The sequence below is a fragment of the Mobula hypostoma genome, chromosome 7 (genome assembly GCF_963921235.1).
Source record: "Mobula hypostoma chromosome 7, sMobHyp1.1, whole genome shotgun sequence".
In the NCBI taxonomy this organism is placed as follows: domain Eukaryota; kingdom Metazoa; phylum Chordata; class Chondrichthyes; order Myliobatiformes; family Myliobatidae; genus Mobula; species Mobula hypostoma.
In genome coordinates, this window is record NC_086103.1 from 163621685 (window position 1) to 163638420 (window position 16736).

At 40.3% G+C, this 16736-nt stretch overlaps 1 protein-coding gene across 2 annotated transcripts in view; it reads right to left on the reverse strand.

The window, feature by feature from the left end:
- Positions 1-1532: 1532 nt before the first annotated feature.
- The window catches only part of tmem131 (transmembrane protein 131), a 191722-nt gene continuing 176518 nt past the window's right edge, over positions 1533-16736 (reverse strand). For both annotated transcript variants that reach the window (XM_063054492.1, XM_063054491.1), the window contains 5 exons: positions 14770-14888; positions 14529-14634; positions 13909-14018; positions 4699-4862; positions 1533-2727 (listed from right to left, as the gene is read on the reverse strand). In XM_063054492.1, the coding sequence (XP_062910562.1) occupies positions 2437-2727; positions 4699-4862; positions 13909-14018; positions 14529-14634; positions 14770-14888 (790 nt within the window). In that variant the 3' untranslated portion in view covers positions 1533-2436. The remainder of the gene's footprint in view (positions 2728-4698; positions 4863-13908; positions 14019-14528; positions 14635-14769; positions 14889-16736) is intronic.

Consider the following 16736-nt stretch of genomic DNA (forward strand, 5'->3'; position numbering starts at 1 on the left):
TTTCTTATAGTAGACACATGAACAGACTTCAGCAAGTTCCAGATTTCTGCAGGTCTTTTGTTGTTAGCCTTGGGTCCTTTTTCACCTCCGTCAGCATTGCATGTTGTACTCTTGGTATAACCTTTGCAGAATTCCCACTCCTAGGGAGAGTAGCAACAGTACTGAATTTCCTCCATTTGTAGACAATTTCTCCTACTGTGGACTGATCAACATTTAGATTTTTAAAAATGTTTTTGCGGCCTTTTCCAGCTTCATGCATCTCTATAATTCTTCCTCTAAGTTCATCTGAAAGTTGTTTCGATCAATGCATGGTGCACGAACAGTTCTTTCTTGAGAAGAGCAGACTCTGTCAGTAACCTGATTTTGTGTGTGTTTTTGTTTTTATATAGGGCAGGGCACCTCCAATCTCATCACATCGATTGGAACACCCAACTCCAAATAGCTTTTGTACAAGGCCACAGGTTCACATACTTCTTTGAACCCAGACTGTGATCCTTTAAATGGTGTACTTAGTATTGACAAAGAGTACAATTATTTTGTGTTTTATTAGTTTAGGCAGATTTTGTTTGTTATTGTGACTTAGATGAAGACCAGACCACATTTTATGAGTAATTAGTGCAGAAAACCAGGTAATTACAAAGGGTTCGCAAAATTTTTTTGTAACTGTATCTTTATCCCAAGGTTGACGTATCTAATACCGGAGATGATTGAGAGATCAATTCAAAGGAGAGCTCTGGGGCAAGTTGTTTTTTTTTTAAAAACAGAGTGCTGGATGCCTGGAACACATTCCCTGGGGTGGTGGTGGAGGCAAATACAGGAAATGTACAAGATGGACATATGAATGTACAGGAAATGGAAAGATATCGCTATTGAGTGGGAAGAAGGGATTAGATTGGTTGGGCATTTGATTACTGATTTAATTAGTTATCAAATTAATAATTAAAAAGGCTTGTTCCTGTGCTGTACCGTTCTATGTTCCATAGCAAAAGATTCTGAAGGCAAAGGGAAGTGATTAAAGAACAAGATTTTATACACAAGACAGATGAAGAAATAAGTATTACTGTATGTAAAGGACTCGTTCATATAGATGGGCCTATCGTCAACTTCCCCTTGCACTCAAAGGAAGGGTAAATGGACGTCTAATTCTGCTGTTTTACCACAAGGTGGTGCTAAAATCCAGCAACTGAGTAGAGACCAGCACAACTCTGAGCTCTGCCAAAGTTTCACTGATTATACTCCAACATTGCATTTCTCAGCACACAGGAATGCAAAGTGGTGGTGCTCATGAAAGGCTCTGTCAAGATAGACGTGGCACAGGGAATTCATTGATAGGCTTCGGCCTCTAAATGTGGGATTTATTTTTATAATTTTTAAAAGAATGAAGTATTTCAATTTTTAAAAATAGATTTCTGTCTATCATAGCCAAATAATCCAGTGGGCTGATGTATTTTCCTGTGTTTGTGGTGTGTCTAACTTTAATCCTGCTAACAGCAACCTCTGGCCCAATGAATAAGGAGGAACAAAGCTCAGTTTCTGAAAAACTTTATTTATCTCAAAAAGTACAACCCAGAGAATTGTGTTTCAATCAAAGAACACAAAGTGAGATCTCACTGCTTCCATAAACTTTGGGTCTGCGTGCTCCATCCAGAGTAAACAGCGACCAGCAGACATTGTGAAGCTCATTATGATGACAAAAGGAAAACCGGAAAAACTGAATGCAGCTTTCAGTCTCCAAATGCACTGCCATAATCTTTATGATTCCATTGCCCTTTTAAATACAAATGAAAGTCAAAATGCTGGATACATAATTATAACTTATCACTTACCAACACATTCCCATTTCTAAAACATCCACTTTGCATCTTAAAAACAAAGGGTTCCATTAACTCTTGTCCTCACAAAAACAGCTGAACTTGGAACTTAATACTGGTAGAGAAATCCATTATCTCCATTATCTTAAAAACACATTGCAATGCTTTTTTTGGGATGTAATACGTCTCATTCTTTAAACTGAAAATAAATTTAAGATGTATTTCACTGAACATACAGGATGACCAGATATTGCAGTGATTTGCTTCTTAAACTTGAGCATGTGAACGAACGAAGCCATCTGTTGCAACCGCAACAGAAATCTCTCAAACCATAATTACTGTTTGGATTGAATTCTTTATAGCGGATACGAATTATAATCACGTGGCAGGAAGCGAAAATAGTGATAAGTTATGGCTGAGAACTGGATCCCTGCACCAGGAACACCTGCTCACAAATTTCTTTGTGCAGCTTCACTTTATTGTATGCTGAAGTTGTGCAAAGGAATTTGAGAGAAGAGTTTCTGGACAACAAGGTTCAGCTTCATCAACATTCCACTTTAAGCGGTGTCATACTGTGCTTGTAGTCAAGTTCTGTGCATCACCTACAACTGCAGACATCAACACATTAGTTCTCATGGGGGAAGTTAGAATTATTTGACCAGGGATCAGAACTTCGCCTTCCAGGGGTGGGTCTCCAAATATTATCGAGGTTCTTCCAGGGATCAAACATTCGCCCAAGGTCTTCTATTTGGCCAGGTGTTGGGTTCTCTCCTCCTATAAGATCAACGCTTGCCATTGAGTTGTTGCTTGTGGGAGTGTTGAAAGTCAGGCTGTTGTCTCGACAGGTGGACCAGATTGGGTTGCTGAAGGGAGTGGTGGACCAGAGGCTGTTGTTGGAGTTACCCAAAAGGATCGACTAAAGTGAGAGGAAACAAATAAAAGTTCATTTTTAAATTGTTATGGATACTAGATATTGTTACAAGAGCAAGGAAATGTTAATTCACAACTAGGAAAGACTGCATGATAAAATATAAAAAAAGTTGGAATATACATTATTCAGTCACAAACAGCTGAGCAAACTGCAAGGCATTTCTAAGACTCCAAGCTTAATTTTCTGACTGTGTGCTATACCTTTGATAAAGGAAGCTAGTGATACTACAACCAGCACATCATTTCACTGTTCACAGTGTAATTGCCCAGATGGAGGCTCTTTTGTTTTTTTTTGAAGTGGTAGTCAATGCAGTTAAGGTACACCAACTGTGCTGTTGGATAGATGGATTTCAGGCTTTTACAGTAACAGACAAGGACATGTGATTTACTTCCAAGCTGGCAATGTGTACAACTTGCCATGGGGATCCTGTGGTGGTAACACTGACATTCAAGGCAGTTGATATCATGGCTTGAAGAGGGGCCAATGAGGCCCTGTCTCCTCTAGATTGTATCTTACAGAGGAACATAACACAGTCAGTTTGTTAGCGGAGGAAGAAGTGAATATTTCAATTGGATGAGATGTCTATAACACTGGTTGCTTCGACCAGGAAGGTGTGGAGGTTCTCAGGCAAACCCTATTCACCATACTCCTGGCTTGTGCCTTATGACTGGTGGACAAAACACTGACCGGTCAAGATGCATCTCACTTGCCACAGCAAACCCAACCTCTGGGCTGTTGCTGCAGCTATCGCTGTATGTTTCAAACCTGCTTCCCTGGGCAGAGAATTCCACAGATTCAATATTCTCTGGGGAAAACAGTTTCTCCTAACCCCTGTCCTAAATATATTGCCCCAAATCTTGAGGCCATGACCCCTGTCTAGTCTCACTTATCAATTGAAACAACTTTCCTGCCTTTATGCTATCTATCCCTTTCATAATGTTATACAAAATCCTCTCTCATTCTTCTGAATTCCAGCGAGTATAGCCCAAGGTGTCTCATTCTCTCCTGAGGCTAACCCCAGTGCCTCCAGAATCCCACTAGTGAACCTCCCCCGCACTGCTTCCAAAGCAGGAATGTCCTTCCCAAAGTATCCCCAAGGTCTTGGTGGTCAGGGTAGAGAAAAGCCACAAAATTGTGTAGAGATGACCAGGAGTCTCACCGCTTGGGCTCAATGGATGCTTGCCATATTAAGATTTAATTCCAGAGTGTATGGCCTTTCCTCTGAACCTCAAACCCAATGCACAAATACAAAATTCACTTTTTCTCCACTTGTTAGAGATCAAATATCAATTCCCTTAAGCCGCTTGTATACAAATCTGCATTCCAGCACATCACCAGCACCAGTCTATCTGCCACCAAGGTGTGTGTGTGTATGTATGTGTGCGCGCGCGTGTGTATATATATAAAAAAATATACACAGAATGGTGCTAGAAAAAGGCTGGCGATAGCATGAAGGATCTCACACACCCTGCTCATGGGCCGTTTGTTCCACTCCCATCAGGCAAGAGGCTACACAGCATTCGTACCAGGATCACTAGACTCAAACACTTACTTCCCCCAAGCCATCAAGTTGATCAACATCTCCATCCATTAACCCTTCCTACCACCACCACTCTATACACGTCACCAAGTGTCACTTTATGTACATACTAATATAAATATATAATATGTATACACACAAATAAAAATATAAAAACAGTTGAGTATGTTTAATTGGATTGATTTTATACTTGTGTTTTTATTGTGTTCTTTATGCTTAGTGTTTTTATGCTGCACTGGATCTAGAGTAATCATTTTGTTCTGCTTTACACTGATGTACTGAAGAATCATTATAAACAATCTTGATATCCTTGCAGACAAACTTCCTTTTCCTTCTGTAAATAAACTATCAATCAGTGGAATCAAACTAGAGCTTGCACTGACACCAAACACATCTACTTGCTTGGTGTTACTTACTGGAGTTGAGTGAGTCGGAGAGACGGTACTGGTTGGCCAGCTATTGCAGGCATCACTGGGTGCGTCCCAAATCGACGTAGACGGAGAGCTGTAATCAAGCCAATTATGGCCAACTTCGTGATTGACAAAGGCTGCTCTTGAAAGTACGTGTGAGCTGAAGACTTCTGAAATAGAACAACAACGTATATCAGCTACCTCTTATATATAATAGAAACTGGGACTTGTGGGGTGTTAATACTAAATACACAAGCAGCATTAGCATCCCTTAGACCAGAGGTGGGGGAAAACTTGGCTGATATGCAGCATGCACTGCCATTCCTTATTCGTTATACTCCACACACGATAAAAAAAAATACACAATGACCATCTTTACTACCAAATTTTTACAACCCAAAAGCATTGAAATGTTTTCAGATTAAATATTTCACACAGCTTGGCACCAGCTGTTGGACGATACGTGTTGAAATCCTCGCAGACCCCAGTGTACACATCAGTATTTGGATAGTAAATAGTTGGGCCAGTGAAGGCTGGCTTTTGCTCTGCATATAATTTTTTCTTCTGTTGTAAGTGTACACCAGATATTCAGTGACAATAATGATAAATACTGTATATAGATTAGCACCTTCATGGATATTTTTAAAAGATCTAATCATGTTTAAATAGGCTTTCTATTTCAATCTGTGTTATAGTCATACTTTTATTAATAGCAAAGCAATAAACATGTGTAAATAAACAACATAATTCATCCCTTTTCCTTAAAAAGTCCGTAATTATTATTACCCATTCATTAATCTTTGATCATCTCTGTTTAAGATCATAGCATGTGGAAGATTTTTTTTTAAAGAAAAGGTTATTGCCAATAGGACACATGCTCTCAAAAAGGGTCGCCACCCCTGATCTAGATGATCTATCACTCTAACTACTGAAAAATTATCATTGCCAGAACAAAGTTGTATACATAAAGATGCTTAACTCTGATACGGAGATCTCTCAACCAAGGTCACCAGTCATGGACACTTGCATGTAAACACCAACAATATAAAGACTGTCTGCAGTTAATTCTACAGGTAAATTCTTCTTTCTGATGCACTAAACAACCAACAATACAGGTACAGTGACAAGTGAAACTGGATTTGCATGTGGCTCTCTGATTTACAGACATAATCTCTGCATTTTACACTGCAGTGCAAATCTCTTTCATAAAGATCAAGAGTCTCAGAGCAGAATATTTTAAAAAGGCAATATGTATTTAACATACAGAATACTTCTCAAATGAGTCTCTTAATCTAAATACTAGAGTTAATACTATATTGAGCCTTTTTAAAAATTCTGCATCATCTACCCAATTGTTTGGCTCTATGGTGCCTTCAAGATTTTGGATGATACCACCAGTAAAAAGGACACTATTGTCATTTACTAGGGTGCCAAAATTCACATTGATTGTAGATAAAGCTTCCCCAGCTCAAAACATGTATATATTTGCAAACAAGAAAAAAATCTACAGATGCCAAAAATCAATGTAATACACACAAAATGCTGGAGGAACTGACCTCAGCAGCCCTGGAAGCATCTATGGAAAAGAGTACACAGTCAACGTTTCAGGCCAAGATCCTTCATCAGGACCCTGCTATGCTGATGAAGGTTCTTGGCCTGAAACGTTGACTGTTTACTATTTTCCATAGATGCTGTCTAGTCTGCCGGGGTCCTCCAGAATTTGGTGTGTATTACATATATATCTGCGATCACACTTCTATTTGGGGTGCAGGATTAAGCTGCCTTAAAGGGCAGATTATTTCCCCAAAGCAGCATGAGCGCACTCCCATCAGATCCTTCCTTCTCCAGCCCTTTACCTTTCCTACCTACCTGGCTTCACCTATCACCTTCTAGCTTGCCCTTCTTCCCCTGGCTTCCCCTTTCTCCTCAGTCCTGATGAAGGGTCTTGCCCGAAACATTGACTGTTTATTCATTTCTATAAGATTCTGCCTGACCTGCTGAGTTCCTCCAGCATTTTGTGTGTGTCAATTTGGATTTCCAGCATCTGCAGAATTTCTCACGTTTATTAATAAACATAGATAACTCAAGACTATATGGCAGGCAAACTTGGACGTCTCCATCTAACATTGTTAGTGGTTGTATATACTTTGCATAATGTTATTTATTATCTGGATTTCCCTCATTGACACTCTGATTTTGTAGGTAATTCGTATCAACTTTCATGTTCAAAAACAGATCCTCAGAATATCCATAGACAGCATTTATCATCAGGGATGCAAAGTTCAATGTCAAATTTATTATCAAAGTACATGCAACCACATGTCACCAAATATACCCTGAGATTCTTTTCCCTGTGGGCATACTTAACAAATCTATTGAACAGTAACTGTAAACAGGATCAATGAACAAACTTTGCAAATGCAAGTATAAATTAATAGCAATAAATAACAAGAGCATGAAATAACAAGATAAATAATCCTTAAAGTGAGATCATCTGTAGTGGGAATACAAGAAATAAAATTAGGGGGACCAATATCCTTTCAGGGAGGTTTGTTAATGCTATTGGGGAGGCTTTAAACGAGATTTGCAGGGGGATGGGAACCACAGTACCAGAGCTGACAGTGTGGCTGGGGTGAAAATAAATGATGTTAAAAGTTCAAGCAAATCCACTAATAGAAAGGTTGTGAGTGGTGGTAAAAATCTTCTGAGGTGTATATATTTCAATGCTAGGAGTATTGCGGGGAAGGCGGATGAGTTGAGGGCGTGGATTGACACGTGGAATTATGACGTTGTAGCAATTAGTGAAACTTGGCTACAGGAGGGGCAGGACTGGCAGCTTAATATTCCAGGGTTCCGATGTTTCAGATGTGATCGAGGCAGAGGAATGAAAGGTGGGGGAGTGGCATTGCTTGTTAGAGAAAATATTACAGCAGTGCTCAGGCAGGACAGATTAGAGGGCTTGTCTACTGAGTCGTTGTGGGTGGAGCTGAGAAACAGGAAAGGTATGGCCACATTAGTGGGATTGTATTACAGACCACCCAATAGTCAAAGAGAATTGGAAGTGCAAATCTGCAGAGAGATAGCAGGCAACTGCAGGAAACATAAAGTTGTGGTGGTAGGGGATTTTAATTTTCCATATATTGATTGGGTCTCCCATACTGTTAGGGGTCTAGATGGTTTAGAGTTTGTAAAATGTGTTCAGGAAAGTTTTCTAAATCAATATATAGAGGAACCAACTAGAGGGGATGCAATATTGGATCTCCTATTAGGAAACGAGTTAGGACAAGTGACAGAAGTCTGTGTAGGGGAGCACTTTGGTTCCAGTGATCATAACACCATTAGTTTCAACTTGATCATGGACAAGGATAGATCTGGTCCTAGGGTTGAGGTTCTGAACTGGAAGAAGGCCAAATTTGAAGAAATGAGAAAGGATCTAAAAAGTGTGGATTGGGACAGGTTGTTCTCTGGCATGGATGTGATTGGTAGGTGGGAAGCCTTCAAAGCAGAAATTTTGAGAGTGCAGAATTTGTATGTTCCTGTCAGGATTAAAGGCAAGGTGAATAGGAATAAGGAACCTTGGTTCTCAAGGGATATTGCAACTCTGATAAAGAAGAAGAGGGAGTTGTATGATGTGTATAGGAAGCAGGGAGTAAATAAGGTGCTTGAGGAGTATAAGAAGTGCAAGAAAATACTTAAGAAAGAAATCAGGAGGGCTAAAAGAAGACATGAGGTTGCCTTGGCAGTCAAAGTGAAGGATAATTCAAAGAGCTTTTACAGGTATATTAAGAGCAAAAGGATTGTAAGGGATAAAACTGGTCCTCTTGAAGATCAGAGTGGTCGGCTATGTGCGGAACCAAAGGAAATGGGGGCGATCTTAAATAGGTTTTTTGCATCTGTATTTACTAAGGAAACTGGCATGAAGTCTATGGAATTAAGGGAAACAAGTAGTGAGATCATGGAAACTGTACAGATTGAAAAGGAGGAGGTCCTTACTGTCTTGAGGAAAATTAAAGTGGATAAATCCCTGGGACCAGACAGGGTGTTCCCTCGGACCTTGAAGGAGACTGGTGTTGAAATTGCAGGGGCCCTGGCAGAAATATTTAAAATGTCGCTGTCTACGGGTGAAGCGCTGGAGGATTGGAGAGTGGCTCATGTTGTTCCGTTGTTTAAAAAAGGATCGAAAAGTAATCCGGGAAATTATAGGCCAGTAAGTTTAACGTCGATAGTAGGTAAGTTATTGGATGGAGTACTAAGAGACAGAATCTACAAGCATTTGGATAGACAGGGACTTATTAGGGAGAGTCAACATGGCTTTGTGCGTGGTAGGTCATGTTTGACCAATCTATTGGAGTTTTTCGAGGAGGTTACCAGGAAAGTGGATGAAGGGAAGGCAGTGGATATTGTCTACATGGACTTCAGTAAGGCCTTTGACAAGGTCCCGCATGGGAGGTTAGTTAGGAAAATTCAGTCGCTAGGTATACATGGAGAGGTGGTAAATTGGATTAGACATTGGCCCAATGGAAGAAGCCAAAGAGTGGTAGTAGAGAATTGCTTCTCTGAGTGGAGGCCTGTGACTAGTGGTGTGCCACAGGGATCAGTGCTGGGTCCATTGTTATTTGTCATCGATATCAATGATCTGGATGATAATGTGGTAAATTGGATCAGCAAGTTTGCTGATGATACAAAGATTGGAGGTGTAGTAGACAGTGAGGAAGGTTTTCAGAGTCTGCAGAGGGACTTGGACCAGCTGGAAAAATGGGCTGAAAAATGGCAGATGGAGTTTAATACTGACAAGTGTGAGGTATTGCACGTTGGAAGGACAAACCAACGTAGAACATACAGGATTAATGGTAAGGCACTGAGGAGTGCAGTGGAACAGAGGGATCTGGGAATACAGATACAAAATTCCCTAAAAGTGGCGTCACAGGTAGATAAGGTCGTAAAGAGAGCTTTTGGTACATTGGCCTTTATTAATCAAAGTATTGAGTATAAGAGCTGGAATGTTATGATGAGGTTGTATAAGGCATTGGTGAGGCCGAATCTGGAGTATTGTGTTCAGTTTTGGTCACCAAATTACAGGAAGGATATAAATAAGGTTGAAAGAGTGCAGAGAAGGTTTACAAGGATGTTGCCGGGACTTGAGAAACTCAGTTACAGAGGAAGGTTGAATAGGTTGGGACTTTATTCCTTGGAGCGTAGAAGAATGAGGGGAGATTTGATAGAGGTATATAAAATTATGATGGGTATAGATAGAGTGAATGCAAGCAGGCTTTTTCCACTGAGGCAAGGGGAGAAAAAAACCAGAGGACATGGGTTAAGGGTGAGGGGGGAAAAGTTTAAAGGGAACATTAGGGGGGGCTTCTTCACACAGAGGGTGGTGGGAGTATGGAATGAGCTGCCAGACGAGGTGGTAAATGCAGGTTCTTTTTTAACATTTAAGAATAAATTGGACAGATACATGGATGGGAGGTGTATGGAGGGATATGGTCCGTGTGCAGGTCAGTGGGACTAGGCAGAAAATGGTTCGGCACAGCCAAGAAGGGTCAAAAGGCCTGTTTCTGTGCTGTAGTTTCTATGGTTTCTATAGTGTAGTTATCCTCTTTTGTTAAAGAGTCTGATGGTTGAGGGGTAGTAACTGGCCATGCGAGTCCTGAGGCACATGTACTTCTCTAACTTATGGCAGCAGTGAGAAAAGATCATGGCCTGAGCGGTGAGGATCTTTGATGATGGATGTTGCTTTTCTACGGCAATGTTTCATATCAATGTGTCCAATGGTTGGGAGGGCTTTGCCCATGATATACCGGGCCGAATACACTACCTTTTGTAGGATTTTCCACTTAAGGCCATAGTTGTTCCCATACCAGGTTGTAATGCAACCAATCAGCTCACTTTCCACCACACATCGATAGAAGTTTGCCAAGATTTCTGATGACATGCCAAACCTCTGGAGACTCCTGAGGAAGTAGAGGTACTGTCATGCCTATGCCTACTTTGCATTTATATTTATATGATGGGTCCAGGACAGGTCCTCTGAGATAGTGACACCCAGGAATTTAAAGTTACTGGCCCTCTCCACCTCTGATGTGTACTGGCTCAGGGACCTCTGGTTTCCCCCTTTTGAAGTCTACAATCAGTTCCTTGGTTTTATTGACATTGAGTGAGAGGTTGTTATTGCATCACTCAGCCCAATTTTCAATCTCCCTCCAGTATGCTAATTCATCACCACCTTCGATACAGCCAACAGTGGTGCTGTCAGCAAATGATGGTGTTATCACTGGAGGGGAGCGGCATGGTTTCTTCCACACAGAGATAGTTATCAAAACTGCTGCATATGTTCAATGATCTCCCCCATCTGTCCCACATTCCCTTTGACTCCCTACCATCAGGCAGGAGATATTGTAACATTAGGACAAGAACTCTCAGAACGGGAAATAGCTTCTTCCCCCCAGGCCACGGATCTACTGAGCCCTTTGCTACTACCCAGGCTTCTTGCGTATGAAGCACCAGTAGTATTAAACTGTTTACTTTTTAAACGCATGTCACAAATGCACATTATTTGTTAATTTGAATTGATTTGAATTTGGATTGACTATTACTTACATCCTTCATATACATGAGGAATAACTGCACATTATTAGTGAGCTATAGAGAACATAAATTGCCATAAATTCAAATCAAGTTTATTGTCATTCCACCATACTCATGTTTACCACCAAATGAAACAATGTTCCTCCGGACTAAGGTGCACAACACAGTACATATAACTCATACACACAACACAAAGTAATATTGCCATAAATAAATTACGTTGTGTCTTCATCTACATGTGCAATTTATAGTAATTTATAATAAATAGTGTGTACAACAGGCCAGTCAATATAACATAGAAATAGAGTTGCATCAGCATGAGTTAAGCAGTCTGATGGCCTGGTGGAAGAAGCTGTCCTGGATCCTTTCGGTCCTGGCTATTATGCTGTGGTACTGTCTCCCAGGTGGTAGCAGCTGGAACAGTTTGTGGTTGGGGTGACTCGGGTCCCCAATGATCCTTCAGGCTCCTCTTACACACCTGTCTTTGTAAATGTCCTGAATAGTGGGACATTCACATCCACAGATTGCCTGGTCTGTCCACACCACTCTCTGCAGAGTCCTGCGGTTGAGGGAAGTACAGTTCCCATACCAGGCAGTGATGCAGCCAGTCAGGTTGTTCTTAATTGTGCCCCTGTAGAAAGTTCTTGGATTCAGGAGCACATACCAAACTTCTTCAACCATCTGAGGTGAAAGAGGCACTGTTGTGCCTTTTTCACCACACTGCCGGTATGTATAGACCACGTGAGATCGCTGCTGATGTTTATGCCAAGGAATTTAAAGCTGCTCACCCTCGCAACCCCAGATCCATTGATGTCAATAGGGGCTAGCCTGTCTCCATTCCTCCTGATGTCCACGACCAGCTTTTGTGACATTGAGGGATAGATTTATTCATGGCAATATTACTTTGTGTTGTGTGTATGAGTTATATGTCCTGTGTTGTGCACCTTAGTCCGGAGGAACATTGTTTCATTTGGTGGTAAACATGGGTATGGTGGAATGACAATAAACTTGATTTGAATTTATGGCAATTTATGTTCTCTATAGCTCCCTAATAATATGCAGATGCTTTTTTATCTCATGCACTTAATATCTAATCACCTCATTTGAACTGTTATTACTCCATGAAAAGTAGAGTGGTGATGATCTTGGCTGCACATTAAATCAGGAACCACATACCCTGAAAATGCATTGGTAAGAATCTGGCAACAGCTCAACAATGCTTTCAATTCAGCATTTTTATCAATCAGACCAGGTAAAAGGTTAAGTTGACCTGCAACTGTGCCAGTTTCTAATGACAAATGAATGAATGTTGAAATCAGAGCTCAAAGGGCTCCGATGGTAAAAACAACTAAAATGACAAATCGCTCAGGGCTGATGGACCATAATCTGGAGCAGAGAGACAGCAGATGAATTAATTTACCTTCCAGAATTCCCTCAATTTTATAATGGTTGTCTGAATATCTAAGAATATTTTGAGATTGTGACCATCAAGATGGATATGGGGAAACCACTGGATTTAAAAAATGTTTTTTCAAAAAGCATTCAATAAGATAGTTGGGATCCTGGTATTTGGGGAGGGGTATATATGGCCAAAGACACTGTTAAACAACAGGTAACATCATGAGGGGTACAGATAGGGTAAGTGCAAGCAGCTCCCCTCACCACCCCAACTGAGGTTGGGCGAGGTTAAAACTAGATAGAGATCATGTGTTAAGGGTGAAAGGTGAAATATTTAAGGGGAACGTCTTCACAAAGATGTGGAATGAGCTGTCAACGGAAGTGGTGAATGCTGATTTGACTGCAACATTTTGATAAGTTTGGGTAAATACATGTGTATACGGTCCAGGTTCAGGTCAATGGGACTCGGCAGAATGCAGCTTAGCAGACACTAGGTGAGTCCAGGGGCCTGTTTCTGTGCTGTAGAGCTCTGGCTCTAAGACTATCAAGAGCACGTAATCTCTGTGGATGGGTGAAGGAGGTGGGGCCGGGTGATGATAGTTGCGGGCAGGGAAAGAAGTGCAGAGAGGATGGATTCTCTTCAGCAGTAGTTTAAGGCAAGGTGGCTCAAATTTACATAGAAGGAAATGGCTGTTTCAAATGTCCCTTCTGTGCTAAGCATGGCAACATGGGTTAGTAGAAAATAAAAACCAAGGTAAAGCACCTGATCTTGCCAGCAGGGGATCATGTTCTGGGAAAAGTAACTACCCCAAATTCTATTTGTCTTATCACCCATTTGAATTCTGACATCTAACTTTGAACCAAGGTTTCAAAGCATTTTTCATACTAAACAGTGACCATTTTCCAGGGAAGAATTCTAGCTGCTTTACATTATCTGCTTATGTGGTCGATAACGTTACAGTAATAATCAACCACACACTGAACCACTGCAAGGTGAAATACTTGATGTTTTGATGTCACATAGCACTGTTAGTGAAGTAGCAAGGCAAGGCATCCTGCTACGTCTTAGAAAAATTTTGTAACAAGTCCCAGATGTTTATGTTCTCAAATTCATTAACCATTATTCAAGGTGGACAGTGGTCAAAGGAAGATAGTCACATCAGAAGATACTGCATAGATTACTAAGGAAGTTCTAACAAACAAGTTACTCATTTAGTTTATCAACATTACCTCCAGTAAGGTTGAAAGAATTGCTTGGTCCAAAAGCTGAAAACGAGTTGGGAGGAGCAAAGTCCGAAGTGCTGCTGGCATTAATACTGCATGGACTCAGCAAACTGGAGCTGAAAGGCAAAGAAGAAATGCTGAACACTCTTTTTGCCCCACACTTTAAGGACTGATAAGTACTAATGCCCATCTCTATTTTTAAAGAGAAAGGTGGCATGGGGGCATAGCAGTTAGCGTAACGTTATAACAGCACCAGCTTCCTCCACCACCCACAGGGGGTCTGTATGTTCTCCCCATGACTGCATGAGTTTCCTCTGGGTGCCCTGGTTTCCTCCCACATTCCAAAGATATATGGGTTTGTAAGTTAATTGGTCATACGGGTATGATAGGGCTCTGCAGGCTCATTGGGCCAGAAGGCCCTGTTACTGTGCTGCATCTCTAAATAAAGAATTTAACAATGTGCTCAGAAATTAGGTTCATAACATTTTGCTTTACATTTAAAAAAAAACAGACTTTAATTTTAAGCTGTCATTTAGTATGTAATTGAAAGAAAGGGAGGTACAAAATAGAAAACAATAGTTGTCCAGCTCAATGCCAAACTTGATTAGATGAATCACATCCATTACCTGGTATCTGACTCATCACTGTCAAAAGAAGCAACACCAGAACAATAAGGAATGTTGCCACAGGCTTCTGTTTTGTTCAAGGGTGCTTTCAGTGGACCAGTGCTACCTGCAAATATATAAAAAAAAGAATTGTGAACTGAGCATTTAATACTGCGTTTGAGCATTCTTACAATGAAGAGATTGACATATTTGTTCCTTGTGTACAGCTTTAATGTTTGTTAATGTAGATAGAGGTTAATACCTGGACTCTTGTCGTAACCTGCAGCCACAGCAGCAAAAGTCGGGTTGCCATTTTTCCCAGGGAGAGAGGGTGTTTTTGTGATTTTGGATTTGCCACTACTTGTTGGTTTACTACAATCACTGCAAGAGGAATATGGGAAAGAAAAAGAATACATTCAGAAAGTTAAGATATTGGAAAATACAGAGCATTGCATAGCTGTAAAATCAGTTGCAATCAGTTCATAAACACATATAAAATATATACATATGTTTGCATACATGTGAATAAATGTGTGAAATATTTAACCAGCTTCATATTTCTCTAATTGAACAGAAAGATGCTTCTAACATGCCCAGCACATTTATTAGCTCTCAACCTGAGAGAATTTCAAGATCACCTTCCATTAGATTGCACTAGACCGAAAATAATACAAGCACTTAAAAACATATAGCTCACATTCCCTTTTAAGAACTTTGAATAGTTTGATTACAGTAGAAACCACATCAATAATTTGACATGGATTTAGGCAATTTCTGGTAATTCATGACTGGAGGGGTGGGGAGAAAGGGAAGTTGCTTAACTATTGCCAGGCTGAGCTGTGCTCTTGATAGATGAACACTTTTGCTACAAGTTTTACAATCAGATTCATGAACAATGACCATCTTTCTGCTTTGGAGTCTAGGCCAGGGGTCCCCAATCTGGGGTCACCAGACCCATAGTTAATGGTAGGGGTCCATGGCACAAAAAAAAGGTTGGGAATCCCTGGTCTAGGCAGAGGGGTTTAACCATGCCCAAACAATTACCAATCAAACCCTAGAGAGTTCAGTGGAGACACAAGAGACTGCAGATACTGGAATCTGGAACCTGGAGCAAAATAAATGTGAGGCACTCGGCAGATCAAGCAGTATCTGTCCTGACCCTAAATGCCAACATCCCTTGATATGCTATGGTCTCTCCAGTTTAGTATTCCAGATTACAATATGTAAAGTTTGAAAATTTGATCTTAACTTGTGTTAAGTTGGCCATGAAAGATGGAACAACCTATTGACAACCGAGATTGATAATACAAATAAAGATACTTGGACAACGTATCAAGGGGCCTGGTTTGCCTGGCTTTCAGGAGATAAAAGCAGAGCAAAGAAAATGAATTAATATTAACCAAGCAGCCAAGAAATCCTTGTGCATGTTTATAAACCTTTCTTTAATTGGTTATGCTTAGCTACAGATGGGATTAGTTGGTGGCTGAAGAATAAAATACACTGTCAGCAAAACAGCATAAACGAGCTGTTGGGGAAGTGATGGAGAGAACAAAATAATAAAAATTAATAGTCAATTTAATAGGAAGGAATGCACCTGCTCTGTTCTACAGTAAATGTCCTCCTCCAGCTGAAAGCGTACTTGTATTCAATACTTTTAAGAACTGGATTTTCAACAAGTTTAAATCCTTATCCTAGTTCAATGAATTACAATCACAGTTTACAAATATGCAAGAAATGGATTAATTTCTAACAGGCATCTATCAAAATATTTAACCCTACTGCCAGAGAGTTAAAAGGACCTTACTCGGGTCCAATCCTGGACAATTCTATTATTTCTGTGTGGTACTCGATGTTTGAGAAGATTGTGAAAGAATGATTTGGAAAGTTGACTAGGCATGCCCAAGGAAATTGAAAACCAAGGATGGTAAATAGATATTTAAACAAAAATATTAATGCACGAATCTAATTCAGCAATACACAGGCACAAATGACTAAAGTGCACCACTTACTGGGAATAACAATGATAAAACAAATGGAGGTAAGAACAGCAGGGACAGATGATGCAATATATGAAATAATTTCAAATAAATAAAGCAAAATGGAACAGAAATCCAAGAACTGATTATATTTATATTCACTAGAAAATTCTTTAGTCATGTAGAATATCTATTTAGTCAAATATGAATTCTTCTTTTGCAAATCTAAGCTTTGGGCATACAGAGAAAGAAA